Source organism: Mytilus galloprovincialis, chromosome 6 (assembly GCF_965363235.1).
Source record: "Mytilus galloprovincialis chromosome 6, xbMytGall1.hap1.1, whole genome shotgun sequence".
Taxonomy (NCBI): domain Eukaryota; kingdom Metazoa; phylum Mollusca; class Bivalvia; order Mytilida; family Mytilidae; genus Mytilus; species Mytilus galloprovincialis.
The window spans coordinates 42,687,098-42,704,665 of record NC_134843.1 but is presented as its reverse complement, the minus strand read 5'-3'; the positions used below and the strand labels follow the sequence as shown (position 1 = coordinate 42,704,665).

Genomic DNA, 17,568 nt, shown 5'->3' with positions numbered 1-17,568 from the left:
CATAAAATATTCATTACTCAACCAATTTTCAAAACTAAAAAGCTATTTTACTCGTTTTAGCTAGAAGAACCCAGAAAATGAGTAAAAAGGGAAAATTTGAAAAAAAATATTTACTATTAAGGTAGCAATACACAGTTAGAAGTTTAGTTTCGCATTTTGGCCCCGGTGGATTTTTCAAATATGAAAGTTATTGTGTAATAAAATTCATTTTTAGACAGCTGAGTGCTAATTTAGCCTTCAAAGATTGTTAATTAGTGCATCAAGATTATTTTTTACATGTTTTATGGGCTATTTTCTGTTTGACAATCCTTATTTTAATAGCTAGACCGGCCATCGGTCCAAAAAGTAATGTAATGTTTACAAACACTTTTTTTCTACCCGAAGTTTTTGACGCAATTTTACCAAAAAAAATGAGATGAAAGACATGATTTTCATTGGATTTGCTGAATGATATATGTATACAGTTTCAGAAAAGGTACTACTTCAAGCGATTGAAATTCCACTTTTAGCCAAATTTTTGGGAAAAATGTGACATCTTTTTCCCCCTTTTTGCAATATTTTGTAACAAATAAATGCAAATTGTTGCTATGGATACACCCAAAAGAAATTATATTTTACCATTTTATATACTGGATATAAAATCTATGGAAGAATATGATTACATACATATGCACATATATGACACAAACAGTAAGCTTGATATTGCAAGAAAGCAATGAAAAGGGGATGGTAAAATTTATAAGGGCAAATTATAATACTTTTTCTTAACTGTTTATTGCTACCTTATGACTGCAGATCTAGATATGATCACAATCCCGTCCTGTTTTCCGCAATTTTGACTTACCACCGTATTTGTACTTGCACGGTGGTGTCACAATTAGAATAAGAATTCAATGCTGTATTTGGGTAGGGGTCGTTGTGCTCAAGTTTGTTTGTAATTTTTCATGGACTGGTTTGTATTTTTGTCGTTTTTTCGTATTTTGCGATGGCCTTGTCATGTTTTGTTTAACTTGCGAGTGTTGACTTTACCCTTAGTATCTTTGGTCTCTTTTGTGCTGTAGATTCTCCTACATTTCTTTTACTAGTGCACTTCTAGACACAATAAAAAGGGGGAATGGTTTACTACCTACTCAAAACACTAGTTAAACCTCGCTTCATGGTTATACTATTGTCAGATATCTCATCAGTGGCTGTCAGTCATATGTCTTTTTTGTTTTCTTAAAGAAATTAGTCTTTGATTGCAGATAATAATCTCTGTTTCGTCTTTTTACTGTTGTCAAGACTCAGGAGTCAGAAGTCATTAGATACTTAAAAAAAAAAACCCGTGGAATATTTTTATATGCTTAAATGGCTATCAACATAAAACAAGTGTATGTCGACCTTCGTGTAAAAGAAAATCCCATATCTTACAAAATCTTAAAGATTGTACTACTTTATATTTATTATTGTTTCACAGTATTTGGAAAAATGTTACATGCTTGTGTAGCCCTATAATCACTTCTTTTGATCAATTGTTATTATCAAAGTTACTTGCCAATGATTTAGCGTTTTTTTTACAGGTGATCCGGTTTGTAAATTGATTATGTTTATCCCGCTTCTTACCATATCGTCATCGATATCCACCATGGTGGCCATTGCTGTAGACCGATTCAGGGAGATAATTAGAAACCGCAAACTGTTACCAAAACAGGCACTATCCATCATCACGGTGTTATGGATTTGGAGCGTAACTGTAAGTTCTCCCCAACTGTACGAGTATAGCGTTTACCGGAAGTATGAAGACAAGTACAATATTACATCATGCGGGTCACATGACATCATTGAACATTTTGAAACGGTGTATGCTGCCATTGTTATTGTCCTGTCTTATGTCGTTCCTTTGATTCTTGTTACGATTAGCTATGTCAAAATAATGATCTTTGTTTGGAAGGCTGGTAAAACTGTAGCTGGGAAGGAAAGTCAAGTTCTACAGAAAAGAATGAAAATTGTCAGACTTCTCATCACAATAACCGTGGTGTTTGCTTTGTTCTGGTCGCCATATTTTGTTCTGTTTGGCATAGAGGTATGAACACTTATTAAATAGACATATTTAATTACAAGAATTATACAACATCTAATCATTTGAACCAACATACCGTCCAACTTTATTCAATCTACTCAAAGTTTCAATTTTTAATTCCCTATGCAATACTTTCATACAAACCAGAACAACCGAAAGATAAACTGGTACAACTTGAAACTCCAATGAGACATTATATAATGTATATGTTTCTGCACAGTTACACATCAATATGCATGAATTTTATTGCTGATAAACAAATTTTGAAACTAGCAGATTTTGTTATCTATCTTGAACAAATTGAGTGAAACAAAATTATAAGAAGTACTAAAAATAAGAAAATTAAACACGGTATTGACACACACCATTGAACTTTAAAGGAAAGACGATAGATACCAAAGAGATATGTAAAATCACAGTGAAAATTACACTGTCATGGCAAAAAAACAAAAATAACGAAAGAAACAAACAAAAGTATACGTAATTTAATATGGAAAACAGAAAACTGAGCTACCCCCTCCCCCTAAACATCAAAAATAAAACAAACAAAAACTGGCGTGATCTCAGTTAGTTCCATCTAAAATAAATTAAAATAACAAAAATCCGAACTCTAACGAAATTCAAAGCGGAAAATCCCTTAACAAATGGCAAAAACAAAAGCTAAATCACATCAAACGATACAAAACAATTGTCATATTCCTGACTTTGTACAGACATTTCCTTAAGTAGAAAAAGGTAGATAAACCTGGTTTTATAGTTCGATGAACATCTCAAATGCCTGTACCAAGTCAGGAATATGACAGTTGTTATCCGTTTTTTTATTATATTTGAGCTTTTGATTTTGCCATTTGATTAAGGACTTTCCGTTTTGAATTTTCCTCGGAGTTCAGTTATTGTGTGGTTTTATTTTTTACTAAATCCATCTTAATATCTCTTAAATATGGTATAACAATTTATGAAGAATTCCTGTATTTTGTCCTCATTTAGTGCACAAATAAATGTCAAATAAAACAATGTTTTACTATTAAGTTTTAAACATGCTAACGACGACAATGTTTGTTTGTATCCCAAATATGAAAAAATATCGAATTACTTTGATGGCAAGTTGACTAATAAACCCGATGATTTTTCGATTTATAAAGGGTTTTTTAAAGGATTGTATCTATATAAAAAAGAAGAAAAAAAAAGAAAGGAGAAACACCTTTGAACCACATCAGCAAACGGCAGCCACTGAACATCAGGTTCCTGACTGAGAACAGGTGCAAACACATGCAGTAGATTTAAACATTGAAATAGGCACCAACAATCACACAATCTGAAACAATAGTGTAACATAACATCATAGAAAGAAACACATATAGTAAGTGAAACATGACGGTATTAAATTCGTCCTAAACGACAAAGGTGAGACAACCAAAACATGCCAACGAGACTTTCAAACTCATAAGTCGAAAATAAACTGCCAACGCCATTGATAAAGAAGAAAAAGACAAACAGACAAATCGTACACAAAACAAAACGTATAAAAATTACGACTGAGCAACACGAATCCAATTTAAAGTTGGAGTTATCTCAGGTGCTTCGGAACGATAAGCAGATCTTGTTGCACATATGGCACCCGTCGTGTTGTTCGTGTTAGTACAAACCTGGTAATAAGTCTAATTCGGTATGTTTGTAACAAACAAAAACTTGGGGATGATATCGATTCAGAGGGAGCGAGACCGGGTACCGAATGAAAATATATTTATTTGAAATTTTAGTGAAAAATGCAAAATTCATATAATGAATCAAACATATATTTTCTCTTATTACAAATAAATGAATCAAAGATCTTTACCATCAACCTTCTAAAGAAAATCTCTGGTTTTAAAGATTTTTTCTGTTTTATAACAATATCACGAAAACTAAACATTTTAATTTTTCTTAAATTGAATAAAGATAACTCCATTTGATCCATTTAGTAATTACTTTCTACTAAAGTTTAAAAAGCCGGATGGAATGATTCTTAAAGAACCGGAAAGTGAATGGACTATATTCGTGATAAACATATTTTGAAAAAAGTCGAATAAAAGAAAAGGAAATGAAAATGTGGTCTTAAAACTTTTTATTGGAAATCTGCAATTTATAAAAATGAGTACAAGATAGGTATAAACTATCGATTTTAATAGTCTGAATAAAATGGATTCTGTTTAAAAACAAGATAAAATGTCTTGTACCAATAAAGGATAATCAGATTTTTAAAAAGATTGCATTTTCATACAGTCGTTTCTAAAAAGATTTGTTATAAGGCATTCATTGGCATTACATGTATCATGATTTGAAGACGATAATCCAACAAATATACCGAACTCCGAGAAAAATTCAATAAGGAAAGTTCAGGCATTTTCTTCTGTAGAAAATGGTGCATTTAACCTGGTTTATAGCTAGTTAAACTTCTAACGTGTATGATAGTCGCATTTATTTCCGTTATACTGAAAACAATATGTAAACCATGCGGTACGGCTTTGCTAATTGTTGAAGGCCGTACTGTGGCCTATTGTTGTTAATTTCTGTGTCATTTTGGTCTTTTGTTGAGAGTTGTCACATTGGCAATCATGCCACATCTTCTTTTTTTATATATATGATATGTAAAAAGCAAATTCTCATTAATATACTTACATTTTTAACTTATCTAATAAAATTTCTCTACATAGCACTGTAATTTTATTTTACAGGAAATATTGGGATTGGATGATACACTTCATACTGCATCTGGTACACACGTAACCAAGAATGTCTTTGTCGTTTTGAGTACAATGTCAAATCCAGTCATTTATTTTGTATCTGATGCTAAGTTTCGGAAAGATCTACTAGGATTATTGACGGGAAAGCCATGTGCACAAATACATGCGCAACGAGTATATCCAGAGATGACCATAAATACAAGAAGCAAGTTAAATACTGCAAATACCAATCTGGAGTTAATTCACACGGATAATGTTTAAAACCCTTAAAAAACATTAATTGACTGAATCGATCATAATAATTGTTTTCGTTGATACCGTTTCGTTCAATTTGGGTCTGTACGATAATTTACCAACAAAAAAAAAAAAAAACTTAATGAAGTATTTCAATGTCATATCCACAAAATGAAAATAGTGGATCACTGATGATATATTAAAAAAATCATTTATGGTCAATATAATAAAATGTTTTATTGATGGTGAGAATTATATACTTATAAGAATACTTCATCCGTACCTCATTGGTCATGTAAACTAATAACTGATTGTCTTCTTTCAGTCAGGACCAATTCTTTTTATTTGGTTTTATTTGTGGGTTATATTGATATTTACAATACTTGTTATCTGTTTTTGAGAATTGCTTTGATATAACATACTTGAGAAGTTTTTAGATGACAGTTATATGTGATGTTTTGAAAAAAATATAAGACCATATTGTTGATTAAATGTACAGGTTTTCCTTGCCAATTATTTGGCGGTTTTTTTTTTGTGTTTATTATTAAGGTCTCCTATGAACAAGGGTCAGTGCCAGCTATGTTTATTGTCATCACTTTTTATATCCGTTTGATGTTTTTTTCAAATCCTTTTCCTTTGAAACCATATGACAAAGCACGATAAAGCTATCCCATAATCATGTTGAAAATATTGAATTTAAAAGAAATGACTCGGTGATTGATTGTTCAACAGTTAAAACTGTCGATCCTGTGGCTTCAAATAAAACATGGATGTCAAATCATATTTTTTTTCTCTAGAAAATTATAACTGGTAACGATAAAAAAAAAAAAAGAAACGTCCTCTTAAGCTATACAGTTTGTTGGTCCGAAATCGTCATTGAAATTTTTAAATCACCTATGAATTAAAAAAAAAAAAAAAAACACGTCCAGGACGCATGAATATATAAAATGATGTTTTCGTTTTGTATTTCTTTACTGACGGCTGTATTCAATTAATGCAGTTTATGGATACCTGCATTATCTCGAAAACTAAATTAGATAGAGAAATACTGTAAACAGTTAAAATGATCATCAAGAGCAGAAATACAAATGACTCGACATGATCGAAATTGTAAATCTTATTTTCATATAAATTATTCATTTTATAGAAGACTTTTAACAATTTTCTGCGCTTTGTATACATTAGTTAATCTACTGAGTATGTCCTAATCCCGATTGTTGATTTTTGACTGATGGTGGATTTGCATAACAGGAAAAGCGAGCATAACAGAAGTCACTTACCCAGTCGATACATCCTGTCTAGATTCTTCCTTTTGAAGTCCATGCAAGTCTATAGCTTTTTCCCCTTGATTTGTGATTTTCGTAAGGAATTAAGGAATCTGAACCATCGTTACACCTTAATTGTGTTTTTGCAATTACTCCGCGAAAAAATAGCGAGAAACGCTACCACATAAAAATGATGATCAAAACATATAAGATTTAAGAAAAGGTTAGCACGACCAAACATAAAGAATTTCATTTTTAATTGCATTCTTGATCTGAGCACAATGCTACATGTAATGTTTTTAATAGAGGCAATAGCAGTACACCTTTGTTCAATAGTCATAAATCGACATAACTGTACCAAATCCATGTCACAAACCAAAACCGAAGGAAACACATCAACTATAGTAAAACCAAAGAGTAACAGAAACACTGAACTGTTATAAAAACAAACATTCATAGAATCTGACTTGTTACAGGACATCTCAAGAAAAATTGTGGGTTGAACCTGCTTTTATGTCTCTCTTAAAAAAGGCATTTATTGATATCATGTTTACATGTGTACAAAGAAGATCTTATATTATTGTTTTTATCGGTACTTAAGTAACATTGATTTGTTATATATATATATATATATAGTACATAACTACATATGTGTTCTTATTAAGTAATGTACACTTACAGTTCCGTATCCGGCATCCTGTCGATACTTATTCAGGCATTACACAATGTTATGCGTGTTAATGAGGTCTTAACACTAATTCTCTGTATGATATTTTAGTGTGGGAAACTTCATTTATGCATAAGGCGTAAATTGACTTCCAACTGGCCTTCGGTAATTGCGAGGACTCTTATATTGGTACTTTCGCACTTTATATATTTAACCATTATTTGCATCCATACATCTGTAAATATGAAGGCTCAGCTTATTTCCAACCGCGATATCCGTTTAAAGAATTTAATGTTGAAAACATTTATAAAACTTGTAGCAGAATTAATCATTCCCCAGTGAAATAAAGCGTTTTAAATGTTTGGATAATGACTAGTCTTCCTTAAGAAATAAGTCATTATTTGCTATAGGAATATAGTTACCATACTAAATGCTACTCGACGTCATAGACGGTTCATTTAAATCATTTCTTGATGAAAACGCTATCGGTTAATGTTCCTTTACATAACCAGTTATTTGATATTGAGTGTATGCATACAGTAAATTTATTTGGCCTTTTAATGTATGTGTTTCGAGCGTCACTGATGGGTCTTTTGTTTACCTAACGCGCGTACATAACAATAGCCAGGTATCTGTTACCAGTTTGTTTTAACAACCGCTGGGCACAGTAGCCCACACTTTTCCCCAAATACTAACCATTTTCTATCACAGGAACAGATTACTTTAGCTGTAATCGACAAACTTTAGGATTTTTAGACTGCAATGCTCTTCGATTTTGAAGTTTATTCAAATTGGCCCATTAACTACTCTATTCTAACGTTACACCGGCGTCACACACCAGCGAATAGCACCCTCGTACGCTGAGCGTGGCAAAAAAAACCATGTAAGCTGCTAATATGCTAGTAATTTTGGACAATTTCAACTTATCAATCAATATCTGAATCGTGTTCACAACGAGCTTTAAGCGTGTTTAGGGCTTACGAGAAGCATACATAAGCGTTCATCGGGCGTTCAAGTAACGTATGTTGTCGTATGTCTGGCGTTTTCTCACGTAGATGAAAAATACTCGCTACGAAGGGAAAAATATGCTGTTTCACTGAATAAGTACACATTTTCTTTTAAGGGCACAGTTGAGGTCCACCTATTGGTGCAGAATTGTCTCGCTACATTAATAATCATGCCACATCTTCTTTTGTATAAGACAAAATTTAAACTTTGAATTCTGATATCTATCAGAATAATGATTCATGAATATTCAATTGACGTTTTGTTTTTTTAGATTTATATTGATGTGAGATTCTTTAATTCAAGGGGAAAAACTGTTCTGATCACGTTGTATTTGTGTTCAATATATTGATTGATTTGGACAAGGGTGGAAAAAAATAGAGTTGTTTTAAACTGTCTTCTGGGTTTTTTTTTCGTCGTCTATTTTTAATTATATAGCCACATTTTGTTATGTAAAATATACCATTTATAAACGCATTTCTTTAATCGTGTTCTGCCTGAAGGGCGAAGTCAAGGGATGACCATATTTTCCTATTTCAGTCCACTGTTTGGTTTTTAGGTAGATAAACGTCTTCGTCTCCATTTGTGAGATAGTTTTAATAAACTACCCAAAACTGAAAATTGCAGAAAAAAGGGAATAGAAAATGGAAACTGGAAATGTGTCAAAAAGACAACAACCCGACCAAAGAGTAGAAAGCAGCACAAGATTACCAATGAGTCTTATTTATTTACCTTGAGGTATTGTACATATTCAAAATGACGACGAGGAACACAAATGAAGAAAATTTTAATAACTGTATAAGGAACAAAGATAACAAGAGTGTATGTATTCGAATTTTACGGGAAAAATTGTACTACAAGTCATTTTGAAGTGAGGAGACGTTTTCAAAGTGATATAATCCAAATCATTAGCTTTTACCCTTAAAAATTTGGCTTACTCATCTGCAATTCGTAAGAACTGATATTTCTGATATCCCATTGCAATTAAAACAGGAAGTTTTACCAATTTTCGAACCTAACATAAAATTAATTAATTAATTTTTTGTATTACATACTATTTGATGGAAAGATCTGTAAAGCATACGATAGCAATTTAGTTGTTACTTAGATTCTGAAATTACTAACTCTCGAACTTAATCATATTCTAAGTGAGCTCAAATATTCATTAGGATGATATGTAAATCAAAATACTGTCCTATGACGCATTGTCCACAGGAGAAAATTTCATGATCTTTTTTTACGTCGGACATTTCGCATATACATGCGTTTTAGTTCATGAAGTCTCCACTCCTCACCAATGCGCCGGAAAACTGGTTGTACCGCTCAGATGTCCATAATTTCTTTCCTGCAGTTCCCTGTATCCATACCTCGTCTCTTTTAACGAGCTTGAGGTAAACTGTCTGAGATGCAACTTCGTGTCTATTATCTCCTTTTGTGTAAATCCTGATTATCTGCTTGCCATTGTGATACAGGTTTCCGTAAATGCTGTTGTTAGGTTGTCCCATTATGCTGAACGAGATGCTATAAATACCGGTAATTGGAGCATGGAATATACCGGAAGTAGAACTGTATGCTTTACCAACATTTGTCACAATAATGTCATACTTTATTGGGGTATTTGTCAAATCAGTTCCATCCGATAATATTGCTGTAAAAGCCACAAATTCATCTGGATTTATGTCTGCAAAAGGAAAATTTAGAATTAGTCAACAAAACTAAAAAAAAGATTCGTTAAAGGTACAATACTTATATTTTTGAACGCAAAACGCCCGATTCGTCTACACAACGTTTAAAAAACATATTACCAGGCATGTTTGTAAAACTCTATATCTTCGTCATGAATTATTCTATAGACAAGAAATAACTATTAGAAAAAAACACACAAACAAACAAACAAATAAACAACACATGAAAAATAAAGCTGTCCCCTAAATGTTTTTTTTTTATTATTCTTGGTAGGCCCAAAAACATATTGTCTACATCCTAGGTGATGTAATTCGTGAGATATGACAAAGTCAATTTTGATTTAAGTGTTTGAACCGTTCGTTAAACTCTAGATGTATGTTGTGGTTTTGGGGTGGTGTTCTCGAAAATATTCTAGGACACATCTTAGACCAATTTAAGGATAGACTTAAGTTCATCTTAGGACACTCTTAAGTTGTGTCTCGTAGCTATCTCAGACGCATCTTATGTTAGGGCGTCCTAAACATGTCCTAAGTCGAAATTCTAAATCTTAAATATTTTTTTTTTATATACTATTATTATACTCCACGTTAAAATGCCATATTTTGATTGGCTAATACGAGAGTGTTTAATTTACTCTATCACATAGCTGAGCGGGTGACAATTTTTTTTGATGTTACTCTCTCCTCAAGCCCAATCAAAAATCGACAATTTAAAGGACAATGCATTGAATTTACATCAAGTTCTTAAAGACAAGCTTATAGAGTTCTACGTTTTGGCTCAGATTCTATTAATTGACTGTCAAAATAGAAAAAAAAAACATGTTGCTTCACTTAGAACTGTTGATTTTTCTGGTACCCGTTAAACGTTGTTATGTACGTAATATCATAGAAAGTATTTAAAAAAAAATATATGTAAAAGTCAATAGTGATATGACATTCAGTATAATAAATTAAATAACACATAGCTGAGAGGGTGATAGAGCAGATTGGTGCTCCTCGATAAGCATTGTCAACCTTGGCTTCGCCGCGGTTGACAATGTTTTCTCGGGGTACCAATCTGCTCTATCACCCTCTCAGCTATGTGCTATTCATATAATGACGAAACCATTTAATAAAATTGTTAACGAAATTTTATTATAACATGTATAGAATTAAATGAATAATTTCAAATGTAATTATATAAAAAAGGATTGTAATTTAAACTGGAAAACTATTTGTTTTGAAATGATAATTAAATTGGTAGTGTCATCGTACGGTGAAACACGAAGTTCAAAGTTTAAAATTATGCACAAATTTTTTTATATACGAATTAATAACCGATGTTGCGTTTTATTTCATGTCAAGCTTCATGTAAAATAATGAGCGAAAAGCGAATTACAAACTTTATCATGCTATGATGAAGATATGATGGTCTTAAGACACCATATTAGGTGTCCTAAACTTAGGACGAAAAATGAGATATATCCTGAGTTAAGGGAGCTTAGAGAACACGACTTAGGACAAAGAATTGACATAAGATGGTCTTAGGATACGTCCTAATCCTAAGATAGTTTCGAGAATACCACCCCTGATTTGTTGTTCCATCTTTTTGTTTATTCATAATTTATAAAATATGTGTTCAATGATTTTTCTTATATGATTTGCATATTTACAAATACTTGAATATAGTTGGTCTGTTTAAATTTTTTTTCCTTGGTTAACACTTCCACATGAAATGTTGCCAAAACTATTACCGTAGCCTTTGAACACACTATGATGATGTCACTATGATATATTCATGAGCTAGCGATACACATGAATTGAATTATGTTGTTCCAAGAAAGCTTTATGGCGATTTAAATTGAAGTAAAGTTATAAACGCTTGCGGATGAGAATTATTTTGCTGACTCATAACATTCACATAAAAGTATACGCATCGATTTCTCTAGAAAAAAAGGGGATTTATCCATATTTTTTTATCGATAATTCATTTATAGTTAAAATATACTTCTCCTCGATTTTAGTTTGAAACCCGGATTTGTTTTCTCTCAATCGATTTATGACTTTCAAACAGCGGTATACTGCTGTTGACTTTAAGCACTCTTATAGGACTAAATTAGGACATATCGTAGTCCAACATGTCGCAAGTAAGGAAAATCCCAGGAATTGTCCTAACTTTAGGATACCAATTTAGGTGTCTTAAGATGATCTTAGGATGATCCTAACTATAGGAAATATTTAGGATGGTTACTTTATAAACAAATATGTTCTGTTTTGGTTCAATTTGATTTTTATGGAGGGGAACTTGGGGATTTTGGGGAGGGCTAGGATGAAAAATATTGTCACGCTTTTTTTGTTGTTGTAATCTTGGTTCTTCCTTTTTATATTTCAGCCTACTCGGTCATGCCATCTTTTATTAGTTTATCCTGACTTTATTAACATAAATTGTCATCCGCCCCACAAAGTTGCTCATCCTGCTTCGTTTTTAATTCCTGCCTTTTTTCAAATTTTATCCAGCCCCACCCCTCATAAAAAAAGTCAAATTGTAGTATATTATTTAAGGTGGTACCCAACACTTTCACTAAAATTAATTCAAAAATTTTGAACCAACCGTTTTGTCAGAAAAAATACACTGGTTATATAGCAGTTTGACAAACACCAATTTTTATCATTGAGAAGCTTAAAAAGTAAAATCACAAAAATACTGAACTCAGAGGAAAATCAATTCGGAAAGTTCATAATCACATGGCAAAATCAAATAACAAAACGCATCAAAAATGAATGGACAAGAACTGTCATATTCCTGACTTGGTACAGGCATTTTCAAATGTAGAAAATGGTGGATTGAACCTGGTTTTATAGCTAGCTAAACCTCTCACTTGTATGACAGTCGCATCAAATTCCATTATATTGTCACCGATATATATTCCTTTTACAACACAACGTAATTAAAACGTTAAGCTGACTTTACAGAGTTATCTCCCTGTAGTGTTAGGTACCACCTTAATGCATATTAAATCCATATTCCTCTTTTCACCGCAACATTTGCCAATTTACCAATAAGCAAATCTTTATTCTTTTCCACGTCGTCGAGGAGAGTCTGTAGTTTTGCATCTGTAAAATTCGAATTTCGTTTTTTGCTCATATATGCACACGTAAGAAAATAGTTGAAGTACTCAGAATTTGTATGAATGATGCACAAGATTTTCCTTTGAATATTTTAGTATAAAAACCGTGACACTTCGAATTCAGCTCACTCAAATGATTTTACCGATCACATATTAAATTTTAACTGTTAACAATTAGTTTGTTCAATTCTGATATAAAACATGCTGATATTTTTTGTCGTATGTTTTGTTTCATAGAGTTCAAATGTACAATTATAATTCAAAACTTATAATTATTCTATAATTATCAATATTTTTTTTGGAAATTATAGTATTTGATTAAATTAGTTACAATATTTTCATTTTTATTCATTTTTAATTTGCTGTTTTCTTTTACGCCAATACTTAGGACAGCGGTTAGAACATCCTAGCTAAGATTATTCTAAAATAGCCTCTGCATGCTTATACGTGTCGTAAGTCGGTCCTAACTTTATCCTAACTTCTGTCCGAAGAAATTCTTATGACCGATCTTAGAACAGTTTCCATAAACAGGCCCCTGGTACGTTTACTTATGTACATGTATAGTATTATGAGAATAAATGAGACAGTACGAAACCAAAGTTATATTCATTAATCAGAGATGTAGTTTCAAAATAAAAGAAAAACGTTAAAAGGCAAAAAATGTATACAAAACACTGCATACACACTTCAGACTGAGCAGCCCGAAACCTAAAACACTGGTCGTAATGTCCGGTGCGTATATGGAACTGGAAATACCGAGTTCCATACATATCTAGTTATAATTATATTCGATAATAAATGTCAATGAATAAACTCATCATAGATATTACTCGATTTATTTCACTTGACTAGGCGGAGTTTAACCGATTCGCTCACAATAAACCAGTCCATCTCTAGATAGGTGTTTTAGGATAAACTCGTCAATGAAGTGTCCAGTCATTGTTTTGTAAATTCCTTTGATGACACTGATAGTTGATTAGAAATCAGGAATAATTATAACGGCAATCATCTTTATCACACACATCTTCAAACAGACTGTCCTTATGCAAATTAATACGTAAGCTCCGCCCGATCAGTTGAAATAACATTGTAATTGTAATAAGTTTATTGCAAATCAGCATATAATATAATGCTATAGCATCAACAACATATATGATATAGTAAGCGACATAATATAAATGCAAACAGGAAGCAAAATAATAACAAACAAAAAACAAAACCAACATATTAAACAAATAGTATTATATATAATCTACTTTATCAGTTGTGACCGTAGTTTCCAGTTTTCATTTAACAAACAACAAAGTTTTAATACCAAAGTTCTTGAACATGTTTGAGTAAGTGATAAACATTTTGACATATTAGGCCAAGAACAATAATATTTAGGCAAAAATCTTAATCGCAGATGTCTATAGGCTGGACAAATCATTACAAAATGATATTCATTTTGAATAGCTTTCATATTGCAACATTGACATAGTCTTTCATTACGAGGCACATTATTATATCTACCAGTTTCAATGCTGAGTTTAAGTGAACCACATCTAAGTTGTGTTAAGAGTTTAACATTGACATCAAGAAGTAAATATTTTTCCAAACAAAAGTCAATTTTGAACATTTTCAAAATATCCAATTTTTCACAATCCAACATACTAGAACGCCAGCTTTGTATAAACTGATCATAGAGGCGTAGTTTCAAAACATCATATGAAAAAAATACATTTTCTTGGTTATACCATAAAAAATTATAACCAAGATCATTTAACAAGGTACGAACATTTGACGCCCAGTTTATTTTATCATTCTCAGCATCATTAACTAACATTTTATATACATCAAATACAATAGGAGGTTTCTTGGTAACAATTTTCAACCAATATTTAAGTATTCTTTGTTTTCTAATAATATGCATTGGCAAATGTCTAAGTTCACCGATAACAGCACATATAGGTGAATTTTTACCAACTTTAAGTACAAATCTACAATATTTATTATGAACCTGTTCAACATTGGTAATACCAGGATTAAATTTTGTATTTACGCCAGACGCGCGTCTCGTCTACAAAATACCCATCAGTGACGCTCGAATCTGTAGACAACGTCGATATCAAAATTACATAATTGTATGTACTTATCATTGTGAGTTTAAAAGAGGAATTCGTCATGAACATTTATTTAGCATTATCGTGTCTACCATATACATAAATTTTAAAGAAAACAACTATCAACCGTTATGCTTAGATAGATCAACATAGTCAACATTAGATCATCTTTGCCTTTGCGAGTTTCTATTTCAATATAAAAAAATTAAAACGTGACTAGAAAATCGAGCTTATTTTCAATAAAAGAAAATAATTTTTTTTACAAAACAATAATTATTTCAGATATTTTGCTGAGAATCTGCTAAATCTTCGTTAAGCGGTACTCATTTATGAATACAAGCAGAATGGAATTGATAATTTTAAGGGAACAACCTGTCATTAACTTTTGCTGCAGCTGCTCGTGTGGCAATTGACGAAAATATAATAACGTCATTTCAAATGGAAATTGTGTTTCAAGTTTTTGGTTCTCGAGTATACACATTTCTTCATGAAAATAGTAGTCTCCTGTTATTTAAAGATATAACAAATAGATATGAACGAGAACGATTGTAGACATACATTAACGTGAAAATCAAAAGATTGTTTTCAATATAGAATTAGCGAAAAGCCCTATACCTCTTGAAGCGAGTAGATATGAAAAATATCCCAATGTTTTATTTAAATTTTATATAAATTTCACAGTAAATTAAAGTTGATTTAAAAACACATATAGATGTAGCCCTTTGATAGTCTAGTGGCAATGCAAATCAAAATTTGATGAAACTTGAACAAAAGCTTTTCATTGATTGAAATACAGTATCAGAAGCAAAAATTTTAATATATCTAATTTACTTTTCAAAACTTTACTATAGTGCCTAACAAGATTTTGTGAGGTAGACGAAATTAACCATAAAACTATCGTATTGACTTGTTTCTCCAAAAATAGGTAGATCGGAAATATTTTGACTTTATTTAATGAGTTCCTTAGTTTGGGATTATTTGTAATTAGCATGATCCTATGAGACTGAAAAATGTTGTTTTTTTGTATGATAAATAATAATTTTACCGGGCGTAGCGGTGTGTAAAGTGTATTTCGGCATTTCTCTCCCAAAAAAATGACTTGTTGATTGGAATAAAACGTCTTATTTGTAAACTTTTTCTGTTTTCTCCGCAATTGACTATTAAAAAATAATCTATCTACGGTGTATTTGGAAAAATTTGTGACAATAATGAGAATCGGCAATTCTTACCTTTCATACCTATTCTCTCATTGATAAAACATAACATGGACTCATCCAGTGTCAAGTTTGAAGGTCATTTTAGTTACTGTCACATTCATGCACGTTCTGATTTAATCAATAGTCATGTATGAAAAGCACACACAGTTTGAAGGTAAACTAATAATAATTTAACCCAATCAAATTGCGTAATATTCAATAACAATGACCAGTCCACATTATAATTAGTAATAGGATATAAACTGGTTAGGGAGAAAATGTAAGATATTCAAAATTTCTTTTTTTGTAATAACGAACAAAAATTTGTCAACCAAAACGTTTGCTATAATTTCATAAACATGTCGTTCTGTATTGGTACAGTTTTTGGATCTTTCATTTATGTATTTAAGGCCACACAAAGTTTGGGCTTCAAAAAGCCACATAATTTATGACTTTATACAGAAAATATGTCCTTTTAAAACATAAAATGTTTCCAAAACAATACGTTACTACAAAGTAAAATCATTTCTGACAACACTGCAAAAATTTTCATTTCGATTGGTATAGAAGTATTGCCATAAAGTGCGTTGAAATAAACAGTGGTATAGCAAACATCGAATTCCCCCACGAAATCTTGTTAGGCACTTTAATGATAGGACATAGGATGTTAGCGGTTAACAAACAGTATGGACTGGAACTTTGTGAAAACTTCATAGAAAGTTATGAAACTTTGCCACAGGCATTTATGATCAAAATGATAAGTTTAGTTTAAACAATACTTTATTCAAATAAACTGAATTGGATTTGGCAACAGGCCAAATTGATTTTTTTGCAGGTAGAGGAATAAAAGCTGCCCAATTCATTCCGGCCAAATTACTATAAACTTCCAAATTGTCCCCACACGTAATTAAGAAATACACAAATTCCAAAGTAAACCATGCACAGTGTCTGAAATATTTATAAAGTATCAACAGTTCATTTGTATTCCTAACTGGACGCCATGTAAGTAACTATCAAAATACGTATTTTACCTAAAAATAAACTAAATTTTTGGCAGTCAACATGATTCTTTTTCTCTGGTGGCTGCAAAAGTATGAGAGTCATTGTGTTTCGGGTTAAGCTTCATGATATATTAAATACATTCTTCGATTCTAAATTACTAGAAATTGTTTTAGAAGATTGTTTCTATTTAAATAGGTGTATATATTTTACATGCTTTGAAATACTCGAGAGTGTGATTAAGTTGAAAAAAATTCCAAGAAATAAAAAAAAAAAAACATGACACCGAAAAAATAACGATAGGTGATTATTAATTAGTACATTGTCTCGTTAACTGACCGTGCATTTATCCCATAAATATACTCTACCTTTTGATTCACAGCAACTTGTTGTTTTTTGCTCTCCACAAACATTTGCATTCACAACAGCTACGAAGATCAACAGAAATATTTGCACAGATATCATAGCGTTAAAAAGAACAAGAAGTATCCGCTAGCAACACAATATAATTTGCGGAAACAATGAA

General features: G+C 31.6%; 1 protein-coding gene across 1 annotated transcript; it reads right to left on the bottom strand.

The window, feature by feature from the left end:
• Positions 1-8,660: 8,660 nt before the first annotated feature.
• LOC143079630 (complement C1q tumor necrosis factor-related protein 3-like) lies at positions 8,661-17,568 on the bottom strand. The gene is made up of 2 exons (XM_076255070.1): positions 17,411-17,568; positions 8,661-9,634 (listed from the first exon to the last, which is right to left on the bottom strand). The coding sequence occupies exons 1-2, from the start codon at positions 17,505-17,507 to the stop codon at positions 9,222-9,224; spliced, it is 510 nt and encodes a 169-aa protein (XP_076111185.1). The 5' UTR covers positions 17,508-17,568; the 3' UTR covers positions 8,661-9,221.

Coding starts and splice junctions, on each gene's coding strand:
- LOC143079630 (XM_076255070.1), bottom strand. CDS start 17,507: ATGATATCTGTGCAAATATTTCTGTTGATCTTCGTAGCTGTTGTGAAT. Junction 9,635..17,410: donor AAGTTGCTGTGAATCAAAAG/GTAGAGTATATT, acceptor TTCCTTTTGCAG/ACATAAATCCAGATGAATTT.